Here is an 18,868-nt window from a genome sequence, read left to right on the forward strand (position 1 = left end):
CTCCACATGTCACCCAGCTTCCATTTTCTCTGCATATTTTGACTTGCAGGACTGCAAAAAGTAAGTGCAGCCATGGGAATAGTGTGGTCAGTGAGTATGTCAAGCAGATTGGATGGATCACACACAATCCAGCTCCATCTCTTTTTGTGATTTTTCTGTAGTCTCAGCAGAGGATATTGCTTTAATTTTGGAAACTGATTTAATATTATCCACCCACCTCCACTCCACAGATCACAGTACAGCACAGGAGGTGACTGTTCAGATCTGTGCTCACTCCTCTGGAAGAGCAATCCAGTTACAGACAATGTCTTCACTTACAAGTCCCTCAGGACTGAAGATGACTTGATTCTAACCCAGTTCTGAGGTGGCTGAAGGATCCCCTGTGGATCCACAAACTCTGCCACAGGTAGGCCAGGTGCTGCTTCATCAGGTAATGGGATAGTTTGGGATGTTGTGCACTGTTTGCGTCTGATGTCCATGTGCTCTAGTTGGAGAGAGTGATGGTGAATCGTGGAAAGTTTATGACACAGAAGTAGGCTATTCAGCCCATCATGTCAGTACTGGTCAAGAAAGAACTATCCAACCTATCTTCCAGCACTAGATTTGTAACCCTCTATCTCATGACTGAAGTACTGTCTGGAGGTGATGATGGTCTATGCATCTACCACTTTTGTAGGTTGACCCCTGCCACAGACTGTGGGTGGGGCTGGTGGGGGTATCATCTCCCTCTAATCCTTCCACTCATTACTTGTCCCTGGTTTTTGCCTCAACTTGCAAAGGCAAGTAAGTCTTTCCTATTTACTCTGCTTAGGCTCCTCATAATTTAAATAAATGAATCTCTGCTCTGCCTTCCCTGTTCCAAACCCTGATTTATTCAATCTTTCCTCATAGCTACGATCTTCCAGTCTTGGTTACATCCTCATAAAACCCTTCTGTAATTTCTGCAGGGCAGGCATATATTTCCAGTGGTGACCAGACTACATGCAGTACTCAAGCTGTAGCCTAACTAGTGTTTTATACATTTCTAGTTTAACCTCCTTGCTCTCATAATCTATACCTCAGCTAATAAAGGAAAGTATCCCTTGTCTGCCTTTAACTGCATTGTTGACCTGTGCATCTTTTATAGATCTCTGGACCTACACTGCCTCTAACCTTCTACACTACTCAATATCCTCCCACTTATTGTATGTTTCCTTGTATTTTATGATGTTGTACCTTCCAAAATGCATTACCCTTCACTTCTCTGGATTAAAGTCCATTTCCCAGTTTTCTGCCCAGCTGGCCAAACAATGTGTGGCACAGCTAGTAAAGCTGCTGCCTTACTGCACAAAACACCCAGGTTAAGGATATTTGAAGTCTTAGTGTTCAAGCACTCATTACCTCAGTCAGCTGAAGACTGTGCTGGTGCACTGGAAGCAATAATTAATTTTAACACTCATATCTGCCCTAGCTTAGGGATTACTCCTGAGAAATGGAAGGTGATCTTGCTAGTCAGGGGGCAGTGTTGTGCAGCAGAGAGCAGCTTGTTTGAGAATCTTTTAAGTTACAGATGTTTAATGTAGGGCCCATCCTTTTGTACATTTCAATGATGGACTCAACAATGACTTGGAGCTCGGTCTCCGAATATAGGCATATGCTGCTGTCTCTGCGATAGATTGGACAGCTGAGCTAAGCAGGATCTGCGCCATGGAGTGGACTGGCGAAGACTGAATATTTTCCCATTTGTCTAAATGAATATAAAACACTCCAGTGTGCAGCTTGTACAGCGCAGGAGGTGACCATTCAGCCTATAAAGTCCGCACTGAATCCATTAATAGAGCAATCCAACAATCCAAAATAACTTCTCTTCAGTTATGTACTGCTAGCCAAAATGTGCTAGAGCCATAAACTAGAAATGTAACAGGCAAAACAAACTGCAGAAGCTGCTAGGAGGTGCAAATTTTTATTAAAGCTGGGATTTACTTTTCAATGTCAGCAAAAATCAGCATATTACAAATTTTCCCTGCTGCATTTGGCCAGATGAAGAGGAAAAATATAGTTGTTGCCCTGAGGTATACAGTCTAAAGGTACTTGGACTGAGAACTGTATGAGATGTATGTAGACCATACTGAGGTCCACCCTCCCCAGTGGAGAGGGTGTGGAGTGAGAATTTTGAACAGGATTTGGTATTTCAGCCAAGGCATCAGCTGAACTGACAAAATTTCATGTAACAGTATATCTCCTCAACAGGAATTCTTTTTAATTCCTTAGTCTTGTCTGCAAGAATAAAAAGAATTAGCCCTCACTCCCTGAGTTAGTATTATTTGAACCATGTGCAAAATCTGTTGCCCTTTAGTCTCCAAGTATCATTTATACAAGTCTCCCTGTAGTGTGTAATCAAGGCAGTCAATTTCTGGAAATATTTGCCCTCATTAGTTATCTCCAGTAGCAACCAGTTATTATGTCCCCGAATATACCAAAATGATTCTTGTTCTTTTGCTCTTAGACTGTGAATGAAAAAAATGCACCAAAATGTATCATTTCAGATTCATTTTTGTCTTAAGTATCAGTTACAGCTGATGATCACATACAAAGCAGTGATTACTTTATCAAAACAGTTGCAATAATAGAGGTTTGTTTGTGTTAAATACTTATTTTTCTTTCTGAATTTTGACACCTTGTGATCACAGGAATTGAAGTACAGTGCGTCCAGCTGAGAAACCATTTACAGTTTTAGCTGACTTGTGAATAAAACTTAATCAGTTTGTTGGCAGACTCTACAGTTATGACTAAGGTGGAGGAGTGGAAACCAACTTGAAGTTCCCTGGCTGCTTCTCATTCCAATCCGGTTACAATTTCGATGTGCTTGAGTAAAAAGAGATTTATTTTCATGCCCTGACACTTCTGGTAAAATATGTTCCAACAGAAAGCTTCTGTGTGCAGTTGGAGAATATCAGTTTGACATTAATTGACTGCTTGTTTTCTTTGCATATTTACTATTCCTTTCCTGATGTTTGAAGACGCACTGGAGAAGTTAGACCCCAGTGAAATGTTGAGTGTGCCCGGTGGTCTCAACTGATTTGGCTGAAGGTAAACGTGACCATTCAACTCCCAAATATGATCCCTGCTATGAAATGTATGCCAGATCAGAACAGTAGAAGCTCTTGGTATATCTGTAAGAATATGCTGTAAGTACTCATCAGCTCAGGTAGACTCCATAGTGAGAATAAATCTGATCTTTCATCAGAAAGATGATGAAAGATGCTGCTTTGTAAGAAAGGTGCAAGAAAGGCAGTAAATGGAAGGGGGGAAAATGTCATGATCTTTGAATGGATGGAAAGGTGGAGAGATTAAATTGGAAATAAGGAGATAGAAATTACATAAGTAAAGAAATAAAAAAGGGTGCCGAGGAAGTTTAAATGGCAACTATGGTCATCATTAACCCCCTCTGTCCAAAACAGATTGGAGCAGTGGTTATAACCAGAAGGTTGGAAAGTGCCTAATGAAGAGTTGAGAATACAGGATGCTTTCCAAAGCTGAATAAGCTTGATGTCCTTATTTGTGTGGGTGTATGATAAACTGGTGAGCCAGTCAGTGCAAGAATAATTCTACCAGATGGGAATCGACAGGACCAGGACTGGAGGCAAAAAAAGTAATGAAAAATTGTAAAATGAATAATACTGAGAGGTCAAATTTTTCTGTTGAAAAATAGAGAATGGAGTTTGATATAGTTTATTATTGAACAATGCTCATTTTAAAATTCCTGCATTTAAGACTAAATCCTGGTTGGTTAACCCCTGTCCAGGATCACTGCCCATAATCTACCCGACCCCCACCCCCGTGTTTATTTGGGCCAATCGTATTGGCCTTCCACACCCAGCAATGGCAAGGTCCAAACTATGGTAGAACTGTGAGCAGTGCAGCGAGGAAGTCCCAACAGCTTGTGTCACCTACCAAAGCTCAGGGTGGAGTTTTGCAGCTGTAGAAGTTGTAATTGACTTTAAAGAAATTTTAACTAAAATACTTATATAATTAAAATCTTGAAAATTATCATTTTATTAAAAAAAAGGAGTTTGCCTTTGCCATTGCTTCCTAAATCTATGCTCCAGAATCCTGAAAGTCTGGGATAGGATTGGAGGGGGGCATTTTCTCCCCCTCATCCACACTTTCTCTCATGTCCCCATCTCCCTATCCCTAAAGCATTTGGTCATTGACATCTGCCTGCAAGTCCCATGTTTTGCAGCATGTCCAGAAGTCCAGGATTTAATGCAGCTTCAGTGACTGCCATTAGTTCTGACTAATAGTCAGTAAGTCCTGACCAAGTTCCCCAGCCCCCTGCTTTGCCAGCTGTCAAAGACTGTCAGGAGTGCTTTGGAAGTGGGACTTCCTTATTGCATCGCCTGGGGCTTTGTCACCATTTGGTCTGTGCTGCTGGATTCCAGGATGTGGAGGGCCAACAAGGTTGGCCCAGGTAGGTGCCGGCAATGCGGGGGAGAGGTGGGGGAAGGAGTCGGAGGCAGTGATTTTGGAAGGGGGTCAGGAGGTGAGATCTGGTGCTACGGGTGAAAGTTTTGAATTAAGTGAAGTTCACTGTGGAAATAGTGTCAATAATAAATTACTGCCTCAACAGTCACACATGTAATAATTTCACCTCTATTATTCACTTGCATCTTTTTTTCATTCCTTTTTCTTCTCTCCACTGCTGAGTCCCTTGGGCAGAGTATAGTTGACAGTCTTCTTGTACCTCACCAGGCAATCAGGCTTCCTTATCAGAGATAGTAGTTAATTCAGCTGTTGTTTATATTTCTCTCTAAATATTGAATCTGGTAATTGATGTATCTTTTTTCAAAGGCATTGAAAATGAAAATGCATCCACTGCCATTCACTAGTTTTAGACTTCAGTATTAGGAGGTTAAGCTAATATGTTCTGCCCTCCATACAAAAGAGACATTGTCTCATTACATTAATCACGATGCAAACCTTCCTGATAGACTTTGAAATTTGGCCATTTGGATATGTGGTCTGTTTCCGTTGCCAGTTTTCTGATGTAATGTTTCTCTTCTGATCTCAGGAAGGTACTGACTTTTTGATCTACTGCTACAAGTTAAATCCTCTCCAGTATGTCATCAGATGCACTCCGTATAAACAAGTAGAAACTTCATTAGTTTCTAGTCCTTCCGATGAAATAATAATGGACAAGATAGAAGAACCTTGTGCCTGTTACAACATGCATTTCTATCACAGCTTAATACGCCTATTCAATGATTTTCAGTTTTCTCTAACTGCAGGATCCCAAGTGCCCTTTTCAGATGTTAACTGAATGAAAGAGAAATCATGTTCTGAATTCAGCTCCTAGTTATGGTCTTATGACAGAGCAGAGAGAACAGGAATAGATGAAGGCTATACCTGAAGTTATGGAATGTATAGGCTGGACAGTAAAACTGAAAACTCCTCTGATTTTAAAGTGTGCCCTGATACCTGGGAGCTTTCACCACTAAGGTTGGAATGTATGCACTCAGGTTCAACAAGGTTAGGCAAGATATGAACAGGAGAAAGGTGGAGGATTTAGAGAACTAATTTCTTTCATTGTCTTGAAATCATTATACCTGCTGCAAATAGAACTTGTTAACATAGATATGCAGCTGTTCATCAATTGGAGGAGGTCAGTGTTCTGAATTTATCCACTCCAGATTTAAAGGGCAGCTTTGTGTGGCAGTACACGGAGTGCTTGTATTTGAGTTCTTCAGTATTTTACCTTTGATTTGTAAGTAAGGTGAGGACAGGAAAGCTAAAAGAAATATACTGCAATCGCAGTTGCAATATTTTCACCAAAAGCAATAGAGTGCAGATTTTATGTATGTAAGGTCGCTATTCTCTTGGATTCATTGCAGTGGCAGCTGCAGCTCAGCTGTGATGTTGCCATGGAGCTAGAAGTTCCTGAGTTCAATCCCACCATCTATTGAAGCTTATTTTGAAAACTGTACTGTTATTTCATCTATTAATATAAAATAATCTGTCTCACCTCAAAAGATACCATCAGTATTTCTTATGACATAGCAGTGACTAGATTTCATTGGCTGTAAGAGTGCTGGAACATTCCAAAAAGGATGTGAAACGCTCTATGCAAATACGAGATTTTTTTCCATTGAGTGTCACAGGTCACTCCTGCAAATAGACCATGCATACTCAGTACTTTGACAATAGCTCTGCACTTCAGAAGTTCTGTTCAAGTTTATTGCCATGGGCATACACACCCAGGATATAAATGTCATGAAGGTTAACTATTTGCAGCAGCAGCATAGTGCATTACAAACATGACTAACATAAATTAACATAAACTTGAATTAACATAAATTATACATAACCCACGGGGCAAAATAAACAGGACAACATTAATGCAAGTTGAGTGAGAGAAAGAAGAAATATGGTAGTATTAGGGTATTTCAGGTCGGTTCAAGAACCTGATGGGGAAGAAGTTGTTCCTGAACCTTGCGGCTTGGGTCTTCAAGCTCCTGTACCTCCTGCCAGATGGCAGCAATGAGAAGAGGGCACGGCCCGGATGGTGGGGTTCCTTAATAATGGGTGTCACCTTCCTGAGACATCGCCTCTTGTAGATGTCCTCGATGGTGGGGACATCTGTACCTGTGATGAAAATGGCCGAGTCCACCACTCTCTGTAACCTCTTGCATTCCAGGCCATAATATAACCAGTCAGAATGCTTTCCACTGTACATCTGTAGAGGTGTGTCAGGGTCTTTGATGATATGCTAAATCTCCTTAAACTTCTAAGAAATGAAGTTAAACTTCTAGAGATGCTGGCACATCTTCTTCATGGTTGCAGCTATGTGCTGGGCCCAGCATAGATCTTCCGAGATGTTGGCACCCAGGAACTTGAAGCTGCTCACCCTTTCCACTGCAGACCCTTTAACGAGGACTGGTGCTTGTTCGCCTGACTTCCCCTTTCTAAAGTCTACAATCAGTTCCTTGGTTTTGCTGATGTTGAGTGCAAGGCTGTCATGACAGTGTCTTTTGTATGGGTCGGTAGGTTAACATGGGTGGAATTGGGTGGAGTGGGCTCGTTGGGCCAGAAGGGCCTGTTACTGTGCTGTATAGATAAAGTTTTTTAAAAAATGTCAATAAGTTTATGTCAATAGATTAACTAACAAAATGCAGTTTTCAGAATGAGCTTTAATTCATTATCCACCTTCATCAAAATCATCGCAACAATTCTGTTACCAGTTAGTGCTCCTTGAGCGAACTGGCAATAACTTTCTCTCAGATGGGCAGCTTACATGCATGTCAGCCTGCACTGTTTAAACACTGAGTAGAAACACATTTTGTCTCTGTGTGCCTTAGACGTTAAGGCATTGGTGGAGATGAAGGGTGAAAGAGAAGTAAAGCAGTTGCTTTGATCCTCCCTATGTGTGCTGTGATTCCAGTGAAAGTAACCAACTTGGAATGCAATGTCTCCTGCCCTCCCCTCCCCTCTGCAGATAGTAATGAACTCCATTGTCTTCAAACTAATATGTCCAAATGTAACTAAACAACTTGACGTCTATACTGATCAGTACCCTGGAAGCCAGCCCGGAAATAGAGTTGATGCTTTGTAAGCTGAACCTAACTTTGTAGCAATGTCAGGAAAAAGTAAAGAAAAATTCTTCCCAGCTGATTAGGTAAAAGTCACAAAAATGTTACACAGTTCATTGCCAAAATCATATGCTGGTACCTGGTAAATACAGGGTCCTTTGTGAAAAAGAGTCAAATTTGGCTTTTTTTCATTTAGAGAGAGAGTATCCACATGAGGAGAAATTTCTTTAGCCAGAGGGTCGTGGATTTATGGAATTCATTGCCACATACAGCTGTGGAGGCCCAATCATTGGGGGTGTTTAAGGAGGAGATTGATAGGTATCTAATTATTCAGGGTATCAAGGGATATGGGGAAAAGGCCAGGAATTAGGACTAGATGGGAGAATAGTTTAGCTCATGGTGAAGTGGCGGAGCAGACTCGATGCACTGGATGGCCTACTTCTGCTCCTTTGTCTTGTGATTAGCTTCTTTCCATTATTTGTGACATTGCCATTTCTTGGATGTAATGTATTTTGTTATGGTGCTTCCTTATCTCTTTCCAAGCGGTTTAAAGTGCAAGAGTTAATGAAGCTTTAATTTGCAGGGCTAAGGTGAAACCACACCTACAGTCCAGTGTATAATTTGGGCATCCTGTCAAATGGAGGCAGTACAACAAAGATTTACAAGATTGATTCCTGGGATGAAAGGGCCGTCTGTATAATGGGCCTATATGGTCCGTATAATGGTCCTTGTATGTCAGTATAATGGGACTATGTTCTTTGGATCTTGGAAGTACAAGTGGTGACCTAATTGATTCTGAAGGAGTGTTTTTTCTTAGCTTAAGAGAGTTTACAACTAGAGGACATCAATATCAGGATAAGGGGCAAGGTAGTTAGAGCAGAGGTTTCTCAGGGTAGTGAATCTTTGTTTATATTCTCGGTAGCTATTGATGTTTAGTTGTTAAATATAGGCTGGGAGAGATTCCTAGATTTTTTGGAATCAACTTTGATCTTATGGAATAGCTTTGCTCTATGCCCAATTCCTCCTCATTCCTACGTCCTTGTCTTGGTGTATTCTATGGAAGTGGAAAGATTTAAGATATTTCCTTGTTTTCAAACCATTGGATGTAAAACAAAATCAAAACTAATAATAATTCCGTGAAGTGCAGTGTAAATGAGGAAAGGTTATTGGGCAGAAATATGATGTTGCCTGACCTGTTTGTTTCCAGCATTGTTGTATTATTGAAGCTCATTGTGTGTGGTCTTATCTACTGGTACAGATTTGCTTCTCCAAATTGATTCTCAATCACTTTTTAAACATTAGGATGATAAATGTACATATTAGAAATTGTTTCTGACAATATTAATGGATGAATACATAACACTTGTATGTTCATCTGTTACAATGCAGGTATTTCAAAAAGCTTATTGTTTCCATTAAAGTTAATGGACATATCAATGACAAAATATGAGTTTTCTGTTTAATAATTCATGCACTAAATTCAAGTTTTAGTATATTGATCTTTTAAGTTTTAACACTCATCTCAAGTTGTCTGGTATATAATTGATGGTACTTGTTATATTGTTGCTTAGCTCATGATAGCATCAATTTTTGCTTCACATTCTGAGCTATCACCAGAAAATGTGTGAAAATATTCTCTTTGCAAAGCTTTCTGTTCTTATTTTCCAGGGAACTCTACATAGATTTATTAAAGCGTTTTCAGCTTAATATTATAAGCAACTTAATGTTCAAAAATGTTGATAGTATCAGCCAACTATACTGGTGTTTGGCTGACTCTTTCTTCCATATAATTGAAGAATAGAACATGTCTGCAGCACTGAAGGCATACTATGATTCCTTTGTTACAGAGGCAATCTTTGTTATGAAGTGTTTGAAGGTCAGTTCAGGGTTGCAGAGAGTGATATAGCTTGAGGCAGTGGTCACAGATGAGAGAGGAATTTGGACCAGGAGTCAAAGACAGATTCCCAGGAGTCAGTCGATGTTTCATTTCTTCAAAGAAGCTTTGAACATGTCCTTGATTCTTTTTGTCATCACCTGGTGATCTCTTCCTGGGACAGAGCTGCCAGCAAGAGACCAACCATAAAACAATAGCGCGATTTTTTTACTTGCTGGAGGGTTGTATTATGAGAAATGAAGACTATTGAATCTCCAACACAACGTGGAGAGGCTTTAAATATGTAGATCCCACATGATCATAACTTCAATAAACTGTCCACAAATTTTACCCACTACTGAGCCAGACCCTCTGCTTGGTGACTTCCTGGATCTCTTCGGGAGAAAATTGAGAATTATGTCTTTTCAGTTTGTAGACACCTCTAGTATTCAGTGTTTCTGTTAAATTTGTATAAGGGTTTCTACAAACTTATTGATTTGTTCTTTTGGGGTGGTTATATGCATCCAATTTACACATTTATCTTAAATATGTACAGTTGTTTAACTGTTGCTAGTCAGGTGGTCAGTGTCTGACTTATTGGTGTGCTACATTCTTTAGTTCCCTCTCCAGATCAACCAGGTTACACAAAGTGATCACTTTTGACATTGCAAGGACTTGGCAGATTATGAAGATGTGAAGCTGCCACACCTTAAGAGAATGAAGTCTTTCTGCACTGGTATAAATCTGGGTAAACTTCAAACAATACAGTACAGGACTAGGCCCTTCAGCACACAGAATTTGTGCCGATCATGATGCCAATTTAAATCAATCCCATCTGCTTGCACATGGTCTGTATAATCCATTCTCTGCATGTTCATGTGCCCATCTACGTGCCACTTAAACATTGCTGTCATATCTGCTTCCATCACCACGTCTGGCAGCGTGCTCCAGGCACCTACCACTCTGTGTAAAAGAAACATGCCTCTTGAAATCTCCTTTATACTTTTCCCTTCACACTTTCAACCTATTCACTCCAGTATTTGCCATGACTATCTACCCTATTTATCCCCCTCATAATTTTATATCAGGTGGCCCCTCAGCCTTCAATGCTCCTGAGAAAACAATCTAAGTTTGCCCAACTTCTCCTTATAGCTAATGCTCTGTAATCCAGGCAACATCCTGGTGAGCCTCTTCTGCACCCTCTTGAAGGTTTCCACCTCCTTCCTGTGATGTGGTGACCAGAACTGCACGCAGTACTCCAAATGTGGCCTAACCAAAGCTTTATACAAGTGCACCATGACTTCCGAACTTTTATACTCAATGCCCAGACCAATGAAGGCAAGTATGCTGTATGCTGCCTTTACCACCAAATCTACTTTCAGGGAGCTATGGACTTGCACCCCAAGATCCCTCTGTACATTCATGCTCCTAAGCGCCCTGCCATTTACTGTAAACGTTCCTCTTACATTTGACCTCCCAAAGTGCAAAACCTCACATTTTTCTGGTTTAAACTCCATCTGCCATTTCTCTGCCGATATTTCTACTGATCTGTATCCTGCTATATGCTTTGACAACCTTCATCACTTCCCACAGCTCTGTCAATTTTTGTGTCATATGCAGACTTACTAATCAGCCCACCAACACTTTTGTCCAAATCATTTACATATATCACAAACAATAGAGATTCCAGCACTGATCCCTGTGGAACACCACTGGTCACACCAGTCAGAATAACACCCTTCCACCACTACCCTCTAGTCTCCGTGGATCCCTTGTGCCTTAATCTTCTGGATCAGCCTACCACGAGGGACCTTGTTGGCACTTTATTGAAGATATTTCTATGTAGATAGTATTATAATAAAAGATAGATAGCATCCCACATTGTGATATTGAGCATCCCACAACATTAGATCACTTCTACAACGAGCTGGGTCATCGGACCCTATTTCAGAAGCTTACCTGCACGTCTCCTCCCTCTCAACCACTTCCAAATCTTGTGATCTGGCCACCTAATCTCAGATCCTCAGACCTTGATGCTATTGCAACAGACCCCATGAGCCAAGCAAATCGATTGATGTTTCCAGATTACTGTAATCAATAGCAAATTTGTTTTTTTCCTCCAATTTTGTCCATCTTATTCAAAAATCAACATGGAACTCGGGTCCTTTTTTTTTAACTTGACCCGAGAGCAGGTAGGACCTTAAAAAAAAGAAAGCAGTGGAAATCTTGGTCAGATTGAGTTTGGCTGATTTGAATGTGGTGCAGAAACTGCGGCATTCCTCCTGCAAGGAAGTGATTTTTAAAAAAAAATACAGTTGGCTAATAACAAAGGCACCATGTTTAAAAGCTTTCTGGCTTGGTTTTGAAATATCAAGCAACTCATTTTTAAAAAAAGGCGTGAAGGCCCTAAAGGAAAATGACACAAAAATACAGATTGAATACCCGGAAGGATACTGTGGAAAAAAAATACATCAGTTTGATTTGTCATTCTGATCTGAATATTTCAAGACGTGGTTAATAATAAACAGCATTTGGCTTCATCTAAAAAAGGAAAAATGAGCGATCAGCCTTTGAACAAGGGATTAGAGAGGGGTATCAAGTAACATTTATATATTAGATATTGCAAAAGCCCTAAACAAATAGGGGTTTTGGTAATTGGTTTATTATTGCCACATGTACCGAAGTACAGTGAAAAATTTTGTTTTGTATGCCATCCATACGGATCATTTCATCACATCAGTACATTGAGGTAGTACAAGGAAAAACGGACTGCAGAATATAGTGTTAGAGTTGCTGAGAAATTGGAGTGCAGGCAGACAATGAGGTGCAAGGCCATGACGAGGAAGAATGTGAGGTCAAGAGTCCATCTCATTGTACAAGAAGTCCGTTCAATATTCTTATAGCAGGGGATAGAAGCTTCCTTGAGCTTGGTGGTGAATGTTTTCAGGCTTTTGTATCTTCTGCCAGATGGGAGGGGGGAGAAGAGAGTATGTCTGGGGTGGGAGGGGTCTTTGATTATGCTGGCTGCTTTATCTACTTAATTGTGGGAGGGGAAGGGTGATTGTTGGATGGTTGGCCACTTTTTCACAAGGAGGAATTGGTAACATTTGATCTGGAGAGGACATGAAGTTGCAGCAATGAGTTATCACACTGATCACCTAATTGCCAATTTACCTGTTGAACAGGTGTGCATTTTTATGATCAGTAAACAAGATGATCTGAATATCTCCAAGGAACCAGTAGAGAAAATTGTAGGACTCCCAGCTGATCTAACACAGGTACTAGAGAAGTGTGTACAATCGTAATTGACAATTGATTCTCATTTTTCCCCCAAAAGAGATGCAGGAAATTTCAGACCAAAGAGACCAATCAGTTGTGGTTAAAGTTATGGATACTATTTATAAAAGATAATATGCTATGTGTATAGAAATAAAATCAGTTGGAGGAGTTTTCAATGTACTTGGCTGGTTGAAGAGGCAGAGGATCTTAGCAGTTGATATCATGCGCTTTAGGTTTTTGGAAAGGCCTTGATTACAATTCCCGTGGAAATACTGCGGTTAAGTATTGAAGAACATTGAGATATTTTACAAAGGATATGTAATTGATGGGCTGATAAAATCTTGTAGGGTTAATTGGTGACAGTGGAGTCCCATAAGAGTCTCTTTTAGGCTGTCTTGATGTTTAATGCCTTCATAAGTGATCTTGAGCTGGGAGTTACAAGGATATAAAGATAATGCAAAGCAAATGAAGATGGTAGTGTTCAATGCTAAGTGGAGTAAGTTACAGGAAGATTTAAATGTACTTTAATCAGTGGCGGGGAAAATATTCTCAAGGATAGAATTAATCTGCATTTAGAAAGGCAGGGATTAATCAAATCAGCATGGTTTTGTATGGGGAAAGATCCTATCTGACCAATTTGATTGAATTTTTTGAAGAGATAATAAAATGCATTGATGAGTGAAGTTAATGTAGTGTACATGCAGTAAGGCGTTTGACAGGGTCGAACATCAGAGACTGATCCAAAAGTTTAGAGCCCATGGGATCCAGGGCAAGTCCGCAATTTAGATCTTAAGGTGAAGACACAAGACACTGCAGATGCTGGAATCTGGAGCAAAAAAAAAACAAACTGCTGGAGGAACTCAGCAGGTGAGGCAACAAATGTGGAGGGAAGTAGACAGTTGAGTGGTTTGGTAACAGGATGCACCCTTTCACACAGAGCTGAACATTGTGCAAAATGGCCAGCTGTGCACATAAGAGCAGCTGTGGTTTGCCAGCACCTAACATTCCCCATTACCATCGTATTCCCAATTTTGGGAATTGTTAGACAAGAAACAAGGCAATCTAGTTCACCTACAATCCTAATACAGTAGTAATGGACATGTTGACTAAGTATTGGAATTAACCAATTAGTCTGCAACAAACCTAGCCATGAGGTGAGGAAAATGCTCAAGTGTTGACTGCTTTGGGAATCCTAGCTCTAAAGTTACCAATGCCTCCAGCAGGTGCCACTTACACTTGTGATACATCAGGTCTCAGATTACACACTTCCCTAAGTATTTTCGGGTGTGGATCTAATTTGCAGCTGAATGAATCAACAGTATCTGCTTTCATTGTACCCTAAAGGAACCAGTTCAGTACCCTTATCCCTTAATCACTTAAGATTAGTTTGGAACTTCCTGCTCCCATCCCTCTTCAAGGATAGGACACACTCAGTCATTCTACTGTTCTGCACAGGTAAAATAGATGGACTGTATTATACAGCCAGTTTAGAATCCCAAAAACAGAAGATGTGTTGTCTCTCAGCCACTGAGAAAATACTTCATTTATGTAATTCCATGTTAGTTATCTGTTCCTAGAGTCATAGAATTATACAGTGTGGAAACAGGCCATTTGGCTCAACTGATTCATGCCAACCAGTATTTATTAATACCATCACCCAGCACTTGGTCCATAGCCCTCTATGCCTAAGCAATTCAAGTGCTCATCTGGAAATCTCAAGGGTATCAGTGACCCAGCCTCAACCATACCCCCAAGCAGTTCATTCCAGGTGCTTGCCACTCAGATCCCCTCTAAATCTCCCCCTTACCCTAAATCTATGTCCTCTAGTTTTATCTATCACTGATATGGGGAAAGGTTTCCTGCAATCTACCCTATCTATACCTTCATAATTTTATGTACCTCCGTCATGTTCCCTCTTCACCTCCTCCACTCCATGGAGAACAGACCTAGCTCTTCTAGTCTCTCTTCATAATTGAACTGCTTCATCCCAGGCAACCTCCTGGTGAATCTCCTCTGAACCCTCGCCAGTAACATCACATCCTTCCTATACCTTGGTGACCAGAATTGCATACAGTATTCCATCTGAGGTCTGACTAAGGTTTCGTAAAGTTAGAGCATATTCTCCCTACTTCTGTATTCAATGATTCAATGCCCTGACTGAAGGCCAGGATCCCATATGCCTTCCACATTATCTACCTGCATTGCCACCTTCAAGGATCTATGGACATCTATGGGCAAATTCCCCCTGTTCCTCAATACTCCTTAGGACCCTACCAGTCATGGTCTATGTCCAAGCCTCATTAGTGCTCCAAAATACATCACCACACATTTGTCTGGATTAAACTCCATTTGCCATTTTTCAGTCCATTTCACCAACAGATTGATATCTCTCGGCAGTCGAAGACTACCTTCCACACTATCGACAGCTCCACCAATCTTTGTTTCATCCAAAATCTTACTGATCTTGCCTCTCACATCCGTATCCACATCCTAGCCATTCACATATATTACACACAACAAGGGTCCCAGCACTGATCCTTGTGGGACATTACCAGCCACAGGCATCCAATCGCAAAAATACCCCTCTACCTTCGCCCTCCTGTTCGTGCCCAGGGTCTGCACATAAACCCTGTCCGTCTACCTGGGGATCTTTGCAATCTATCACTTTTGAATCACCTTGTTTAACATAGCCCAATCACTGAATCAGAGTCTGCACGTATTGGTGTTATGCTGTCAATATTGCAATTATCTATCAACTGTTAACATTCGTAGAGCTCTGGGCATTTTACCAGAAATGTTTTACCCCCTGACTGAAAGCTAATCTGATTTAGAGTCCAATATTAACATCCTTTTTGGAGATTTCAACATTTTCTTTTGCTTTTCCTGTTAATACTTCTGAACCCTGGAGTGGTTCCTTGTATATTTCCACAATTGGGTAACTTTTCAGTGAATGTTAACTATTTTCAGCCATCCTCAGGAGGTCCTTTGTAAGTACAAATTCAATCTGTGTGTTCAGAATGCAGTGACGATAAGTATTGCTCCATTTCCAGCTGGTGGTGCCACTGATGTCCCTCTGAAAATTAAAGGAAGGGTTCAGCTGCATCAAGGATTATAGAATGTAAATTAATACTAAAGCTAGTTTGGTGAATAGATATGAAGATGAATAATTACTGCACCTTCATAGTACTTTAGTAAGACTTTACTATACAGCATGTATAACAAGAGGAAGGATATATAAAGTGCATTTTCAGTTTCATTGTGCTCGCTGCTTGGAGAGCCAATGGTAGGTTTGATTTCTGATGGTGTCCCAGTGAGAAACGAAACCTTTGAGGTTGCCATTAAAGTGGATATTAAAGTTGTAAGCAATCATGTTAGTAAAGTAAGTTTTATAGTGGAAATCTGGACTATTTTAAAACTTGTAGATCTGATTCTCCATGTGCTGGCATTATTTTCAATAACTTCTAATTTGCATGAACGGTCAGTTCATTTGTTCAGTCACATTTATGCTGATACTTTATTAGAAAATGCTAAAATGAGGAAGTTGAAACTAAATTAAATATTTTTGTTTTCATCTCAACCTTAACCTCACCAGGAGTGGGAACAATCTGAGTTGAAGCCTTCAGATATCGCTAAAAAGCAGAAGCCTACGACTCCTTCATCAGGAAAGAAAACAAAGAAAGAAAGCAAGAAAAAGAGATAAATGACTGGAAGTCAACCAGAAGAGAAATAGCAACAACGTTTCTGTCATGGTTCATGTTTTGCATTCATTGTTCCTGAATTTCTTTTTAATTCACTACTATTTATACATTAGAGTTGCACAGTTGTTTTTCACAAGTGTTTGAACTAAAGCTGTAATTTTCATATACTGTCTCTCCTGCAGCCTCTAGAGAATTAAAAAGATACCAACTTGTAACCATCTTTGTTATGCTAGTCACTTGAATAGTTACACATGAATCACTAAGTACTGCTACGGGTTCTTCTATATTTCAATTGCCCCATTCTTATATACTACAGTGCAACTGTTCTTTTATTATTAATAATCCCTGTATAGAAACAATGCATAAATTTACCACTGGACAACAATACTGCATCTTTTATAATGAGCAGGGACAAATCATCCATCAAGTCACTGTGGGCAGTGATACACTAGACATGACTTAACATTTTTATTCTGTAGGAACCATTAGAACTTCAAGACCTTAAACCTCCATGAGAGTGCTCTTGGTCTCCTGTAGTAGACGTATGACTCCTCACTGGAAAAGCCCTTTGTTTTGGTTCCTTCTCTAATAACGTCAGCACCAGAGTTTCTATTACTTAGAGAAATGAAATTTTTAACTTGATGTTCTGCTTGGCTGAATGGAACTGACGCATTGGTAGTGTTATCAAACACATTAAAATTAATTTCCAAATGTGCACAAAGCAGCCCAGCAATGTGTTTTAGAAGATGAAAGAGCACATTGGCTTTGTGCTTTCTGTTTTGGTCTATGAAACAGTAAACCAGTTGAAATCTATTTCTTATCCTCTCTGCTCCTTAAAAATCCTCCTGTCCATGGATTTAAAGGCAGAAACTTATTGGCTATTTTGTCTCTTGTTGCATTTGATTTTCATTGGCATTCAATTTGAGATTTCCCATTTATTTTGCAGCAGATGTTCATTGCACAGTTGTTCATATGAAAATCATAAATTATAACTAAACACGAGATGGAACTTTCCTCTGCATTTCCAAAGAAATTAATAAAATGGAGAGCTTCTCATCATCATGTTTATTTTTTCCGGTTTAATTAATTTACTATACTGAAATGGTTTGTTCATTGGATTGAAACTTATTTTACTTTTAGTTGATATTGTTGGTACTGTGGTGATGGGCTACGCACTGAGCTAGGGATAACAACACGTAGTCGGTGGGTTGAACTTGAGACTGGTTTATTCGAATCTTGCCGCGCTGGCTTTTAAGCAGTTAAGTTCCCGCGCTCGACGCGTGGCAATGACGTCAGAGGTGCGCCAACCAAACCTCTTCCTGCGCGTGGGCTTTCTCCCCTTGCTGTTGAAGAAGGCGGCTCAGTGCCATTTTGTGGCTGGCCTGTCTGCCGACGCGCGCACCGACTTCGGAGCCGGTTCGCTTGCGTCGAAGGTGGGTCGCCACATAAGCCCCCCCCAGAACTGGCGATAAACCCCCAAAGTCCACAGCCTGGATCAGTCGCTGTTTGGGCGGTCTACCTCTGCGCCACGAAGCCTGAACCTCGACCGGCTGCGCCAAGTCCACATGGGCCGGTTTGAGCTGGTCCACCATGAAAACCTCCTCTTTCCCCCCAATGTCTAGAACGTACGTGGACCCGTTGTGCCTGAGCACCTTGAGTGGCCCCTTGTACGGCCGCTGTAGCAGTGTCCGATGTGCGCCCCTCCATACAAATACAAACTTACACTCCTGCAGGTCTTTGGGTATGCAGGTGGGGATCTGTCCATGCTGTGAAGTCGGTACGGGGTCCAGGTTGCCGAGCCTCTCGCGTAGTCTGTCCAGGACTGCCACAGGTTCTTTCTCTTGCCCCCTTGGGGCTGGTAGGAACTCTCCTGGGATGACCAGGGGTGCACCATACACCAGCTCGGCCGACGAGGTGTACAGGTCCTCTTTGGGTGCTGTGTGGCTTCCAAGCAGGACCCAGGGGAGCTCATCCGCCCAGTTAGGCCCTATCAGGTGGGCCATGAGAGCCGATTTCAAGTGACGGTGGAAACATTCCACTAGTCCATTCGACTGTGGGTGGTAGGCAGTAGTGTGGTGTAACTGTGCTCCCAACAGGCTGGCCGCGGCTGACCACAGGCTGGAGGTGAACTGGGCGCCTCTGTCAGAAGTAATGTGGGCCAGTACCCCAAAACGTGCTACCCAGGTTGCGATCAGCGCTTGGGCGCAGGAATCGGCAGAGGTGTCAGTGAGCGGGGCCGCCTCTAGCCATCTCGTGAACCAGTCTACCATAGTTAGGAGGTACTGCGCTCCTCTCAACACTGGCAGGGGCCCCATGATATCCACAAGAATGTGGTCGAACCTCTGGTGGGTGGGTTCGAACTGCTGCGGCGGGACTTTGGTGTGCCGCTGCACCTTGGCTGCTTGACACTGCACGCACGTTTTGGCCCATTCACTGACCTTTCTGCGAAGGCC

At 41.3% G+C, this 18,868-nt stretch overlaps 1 protein-coding gene across 1 annotated transcript in view; it reads left to right on the top strand.

Moving 5' to 3' along the window:
- Window positions 1-17,474, top strand: part of manbal (mannosidase beta like) — a 38,993-nt gene extending 21,519 nt beyond the window's left edge. The window contains exon 3 of the mRNA XM_052031358.1: window positions 16,310-17,474. Within this exon, the coding sequence (XP_051887318.1) occupies window positions 16,310-16,417 (108 nt within the window). The 3' untranslated portion in view covers window positions 16,418-17,474. The remainder of the gene's footprint in view (window positions 1-16,309) is intronic.
- Window positions 17,475-18,868: the final 1,394 nt, after the last annotated feature.

The sequence above is a fragment of the Pristis pectinata genome, chromosome 16, assembly GCF_009764475.1.
Source record: "Pristis pectinata isolate sPriPec2 chromosome 16, sPriPec2.1.pri, whole genome shotgun sequence".
Taxonomy (NCBI): domain Eukaryota; kingdom Metazoa; phylum Chordata; class Chondrichthyes; order Rhinopristiformes; family Pristidae; genus Pristis; species Pristis pectinata.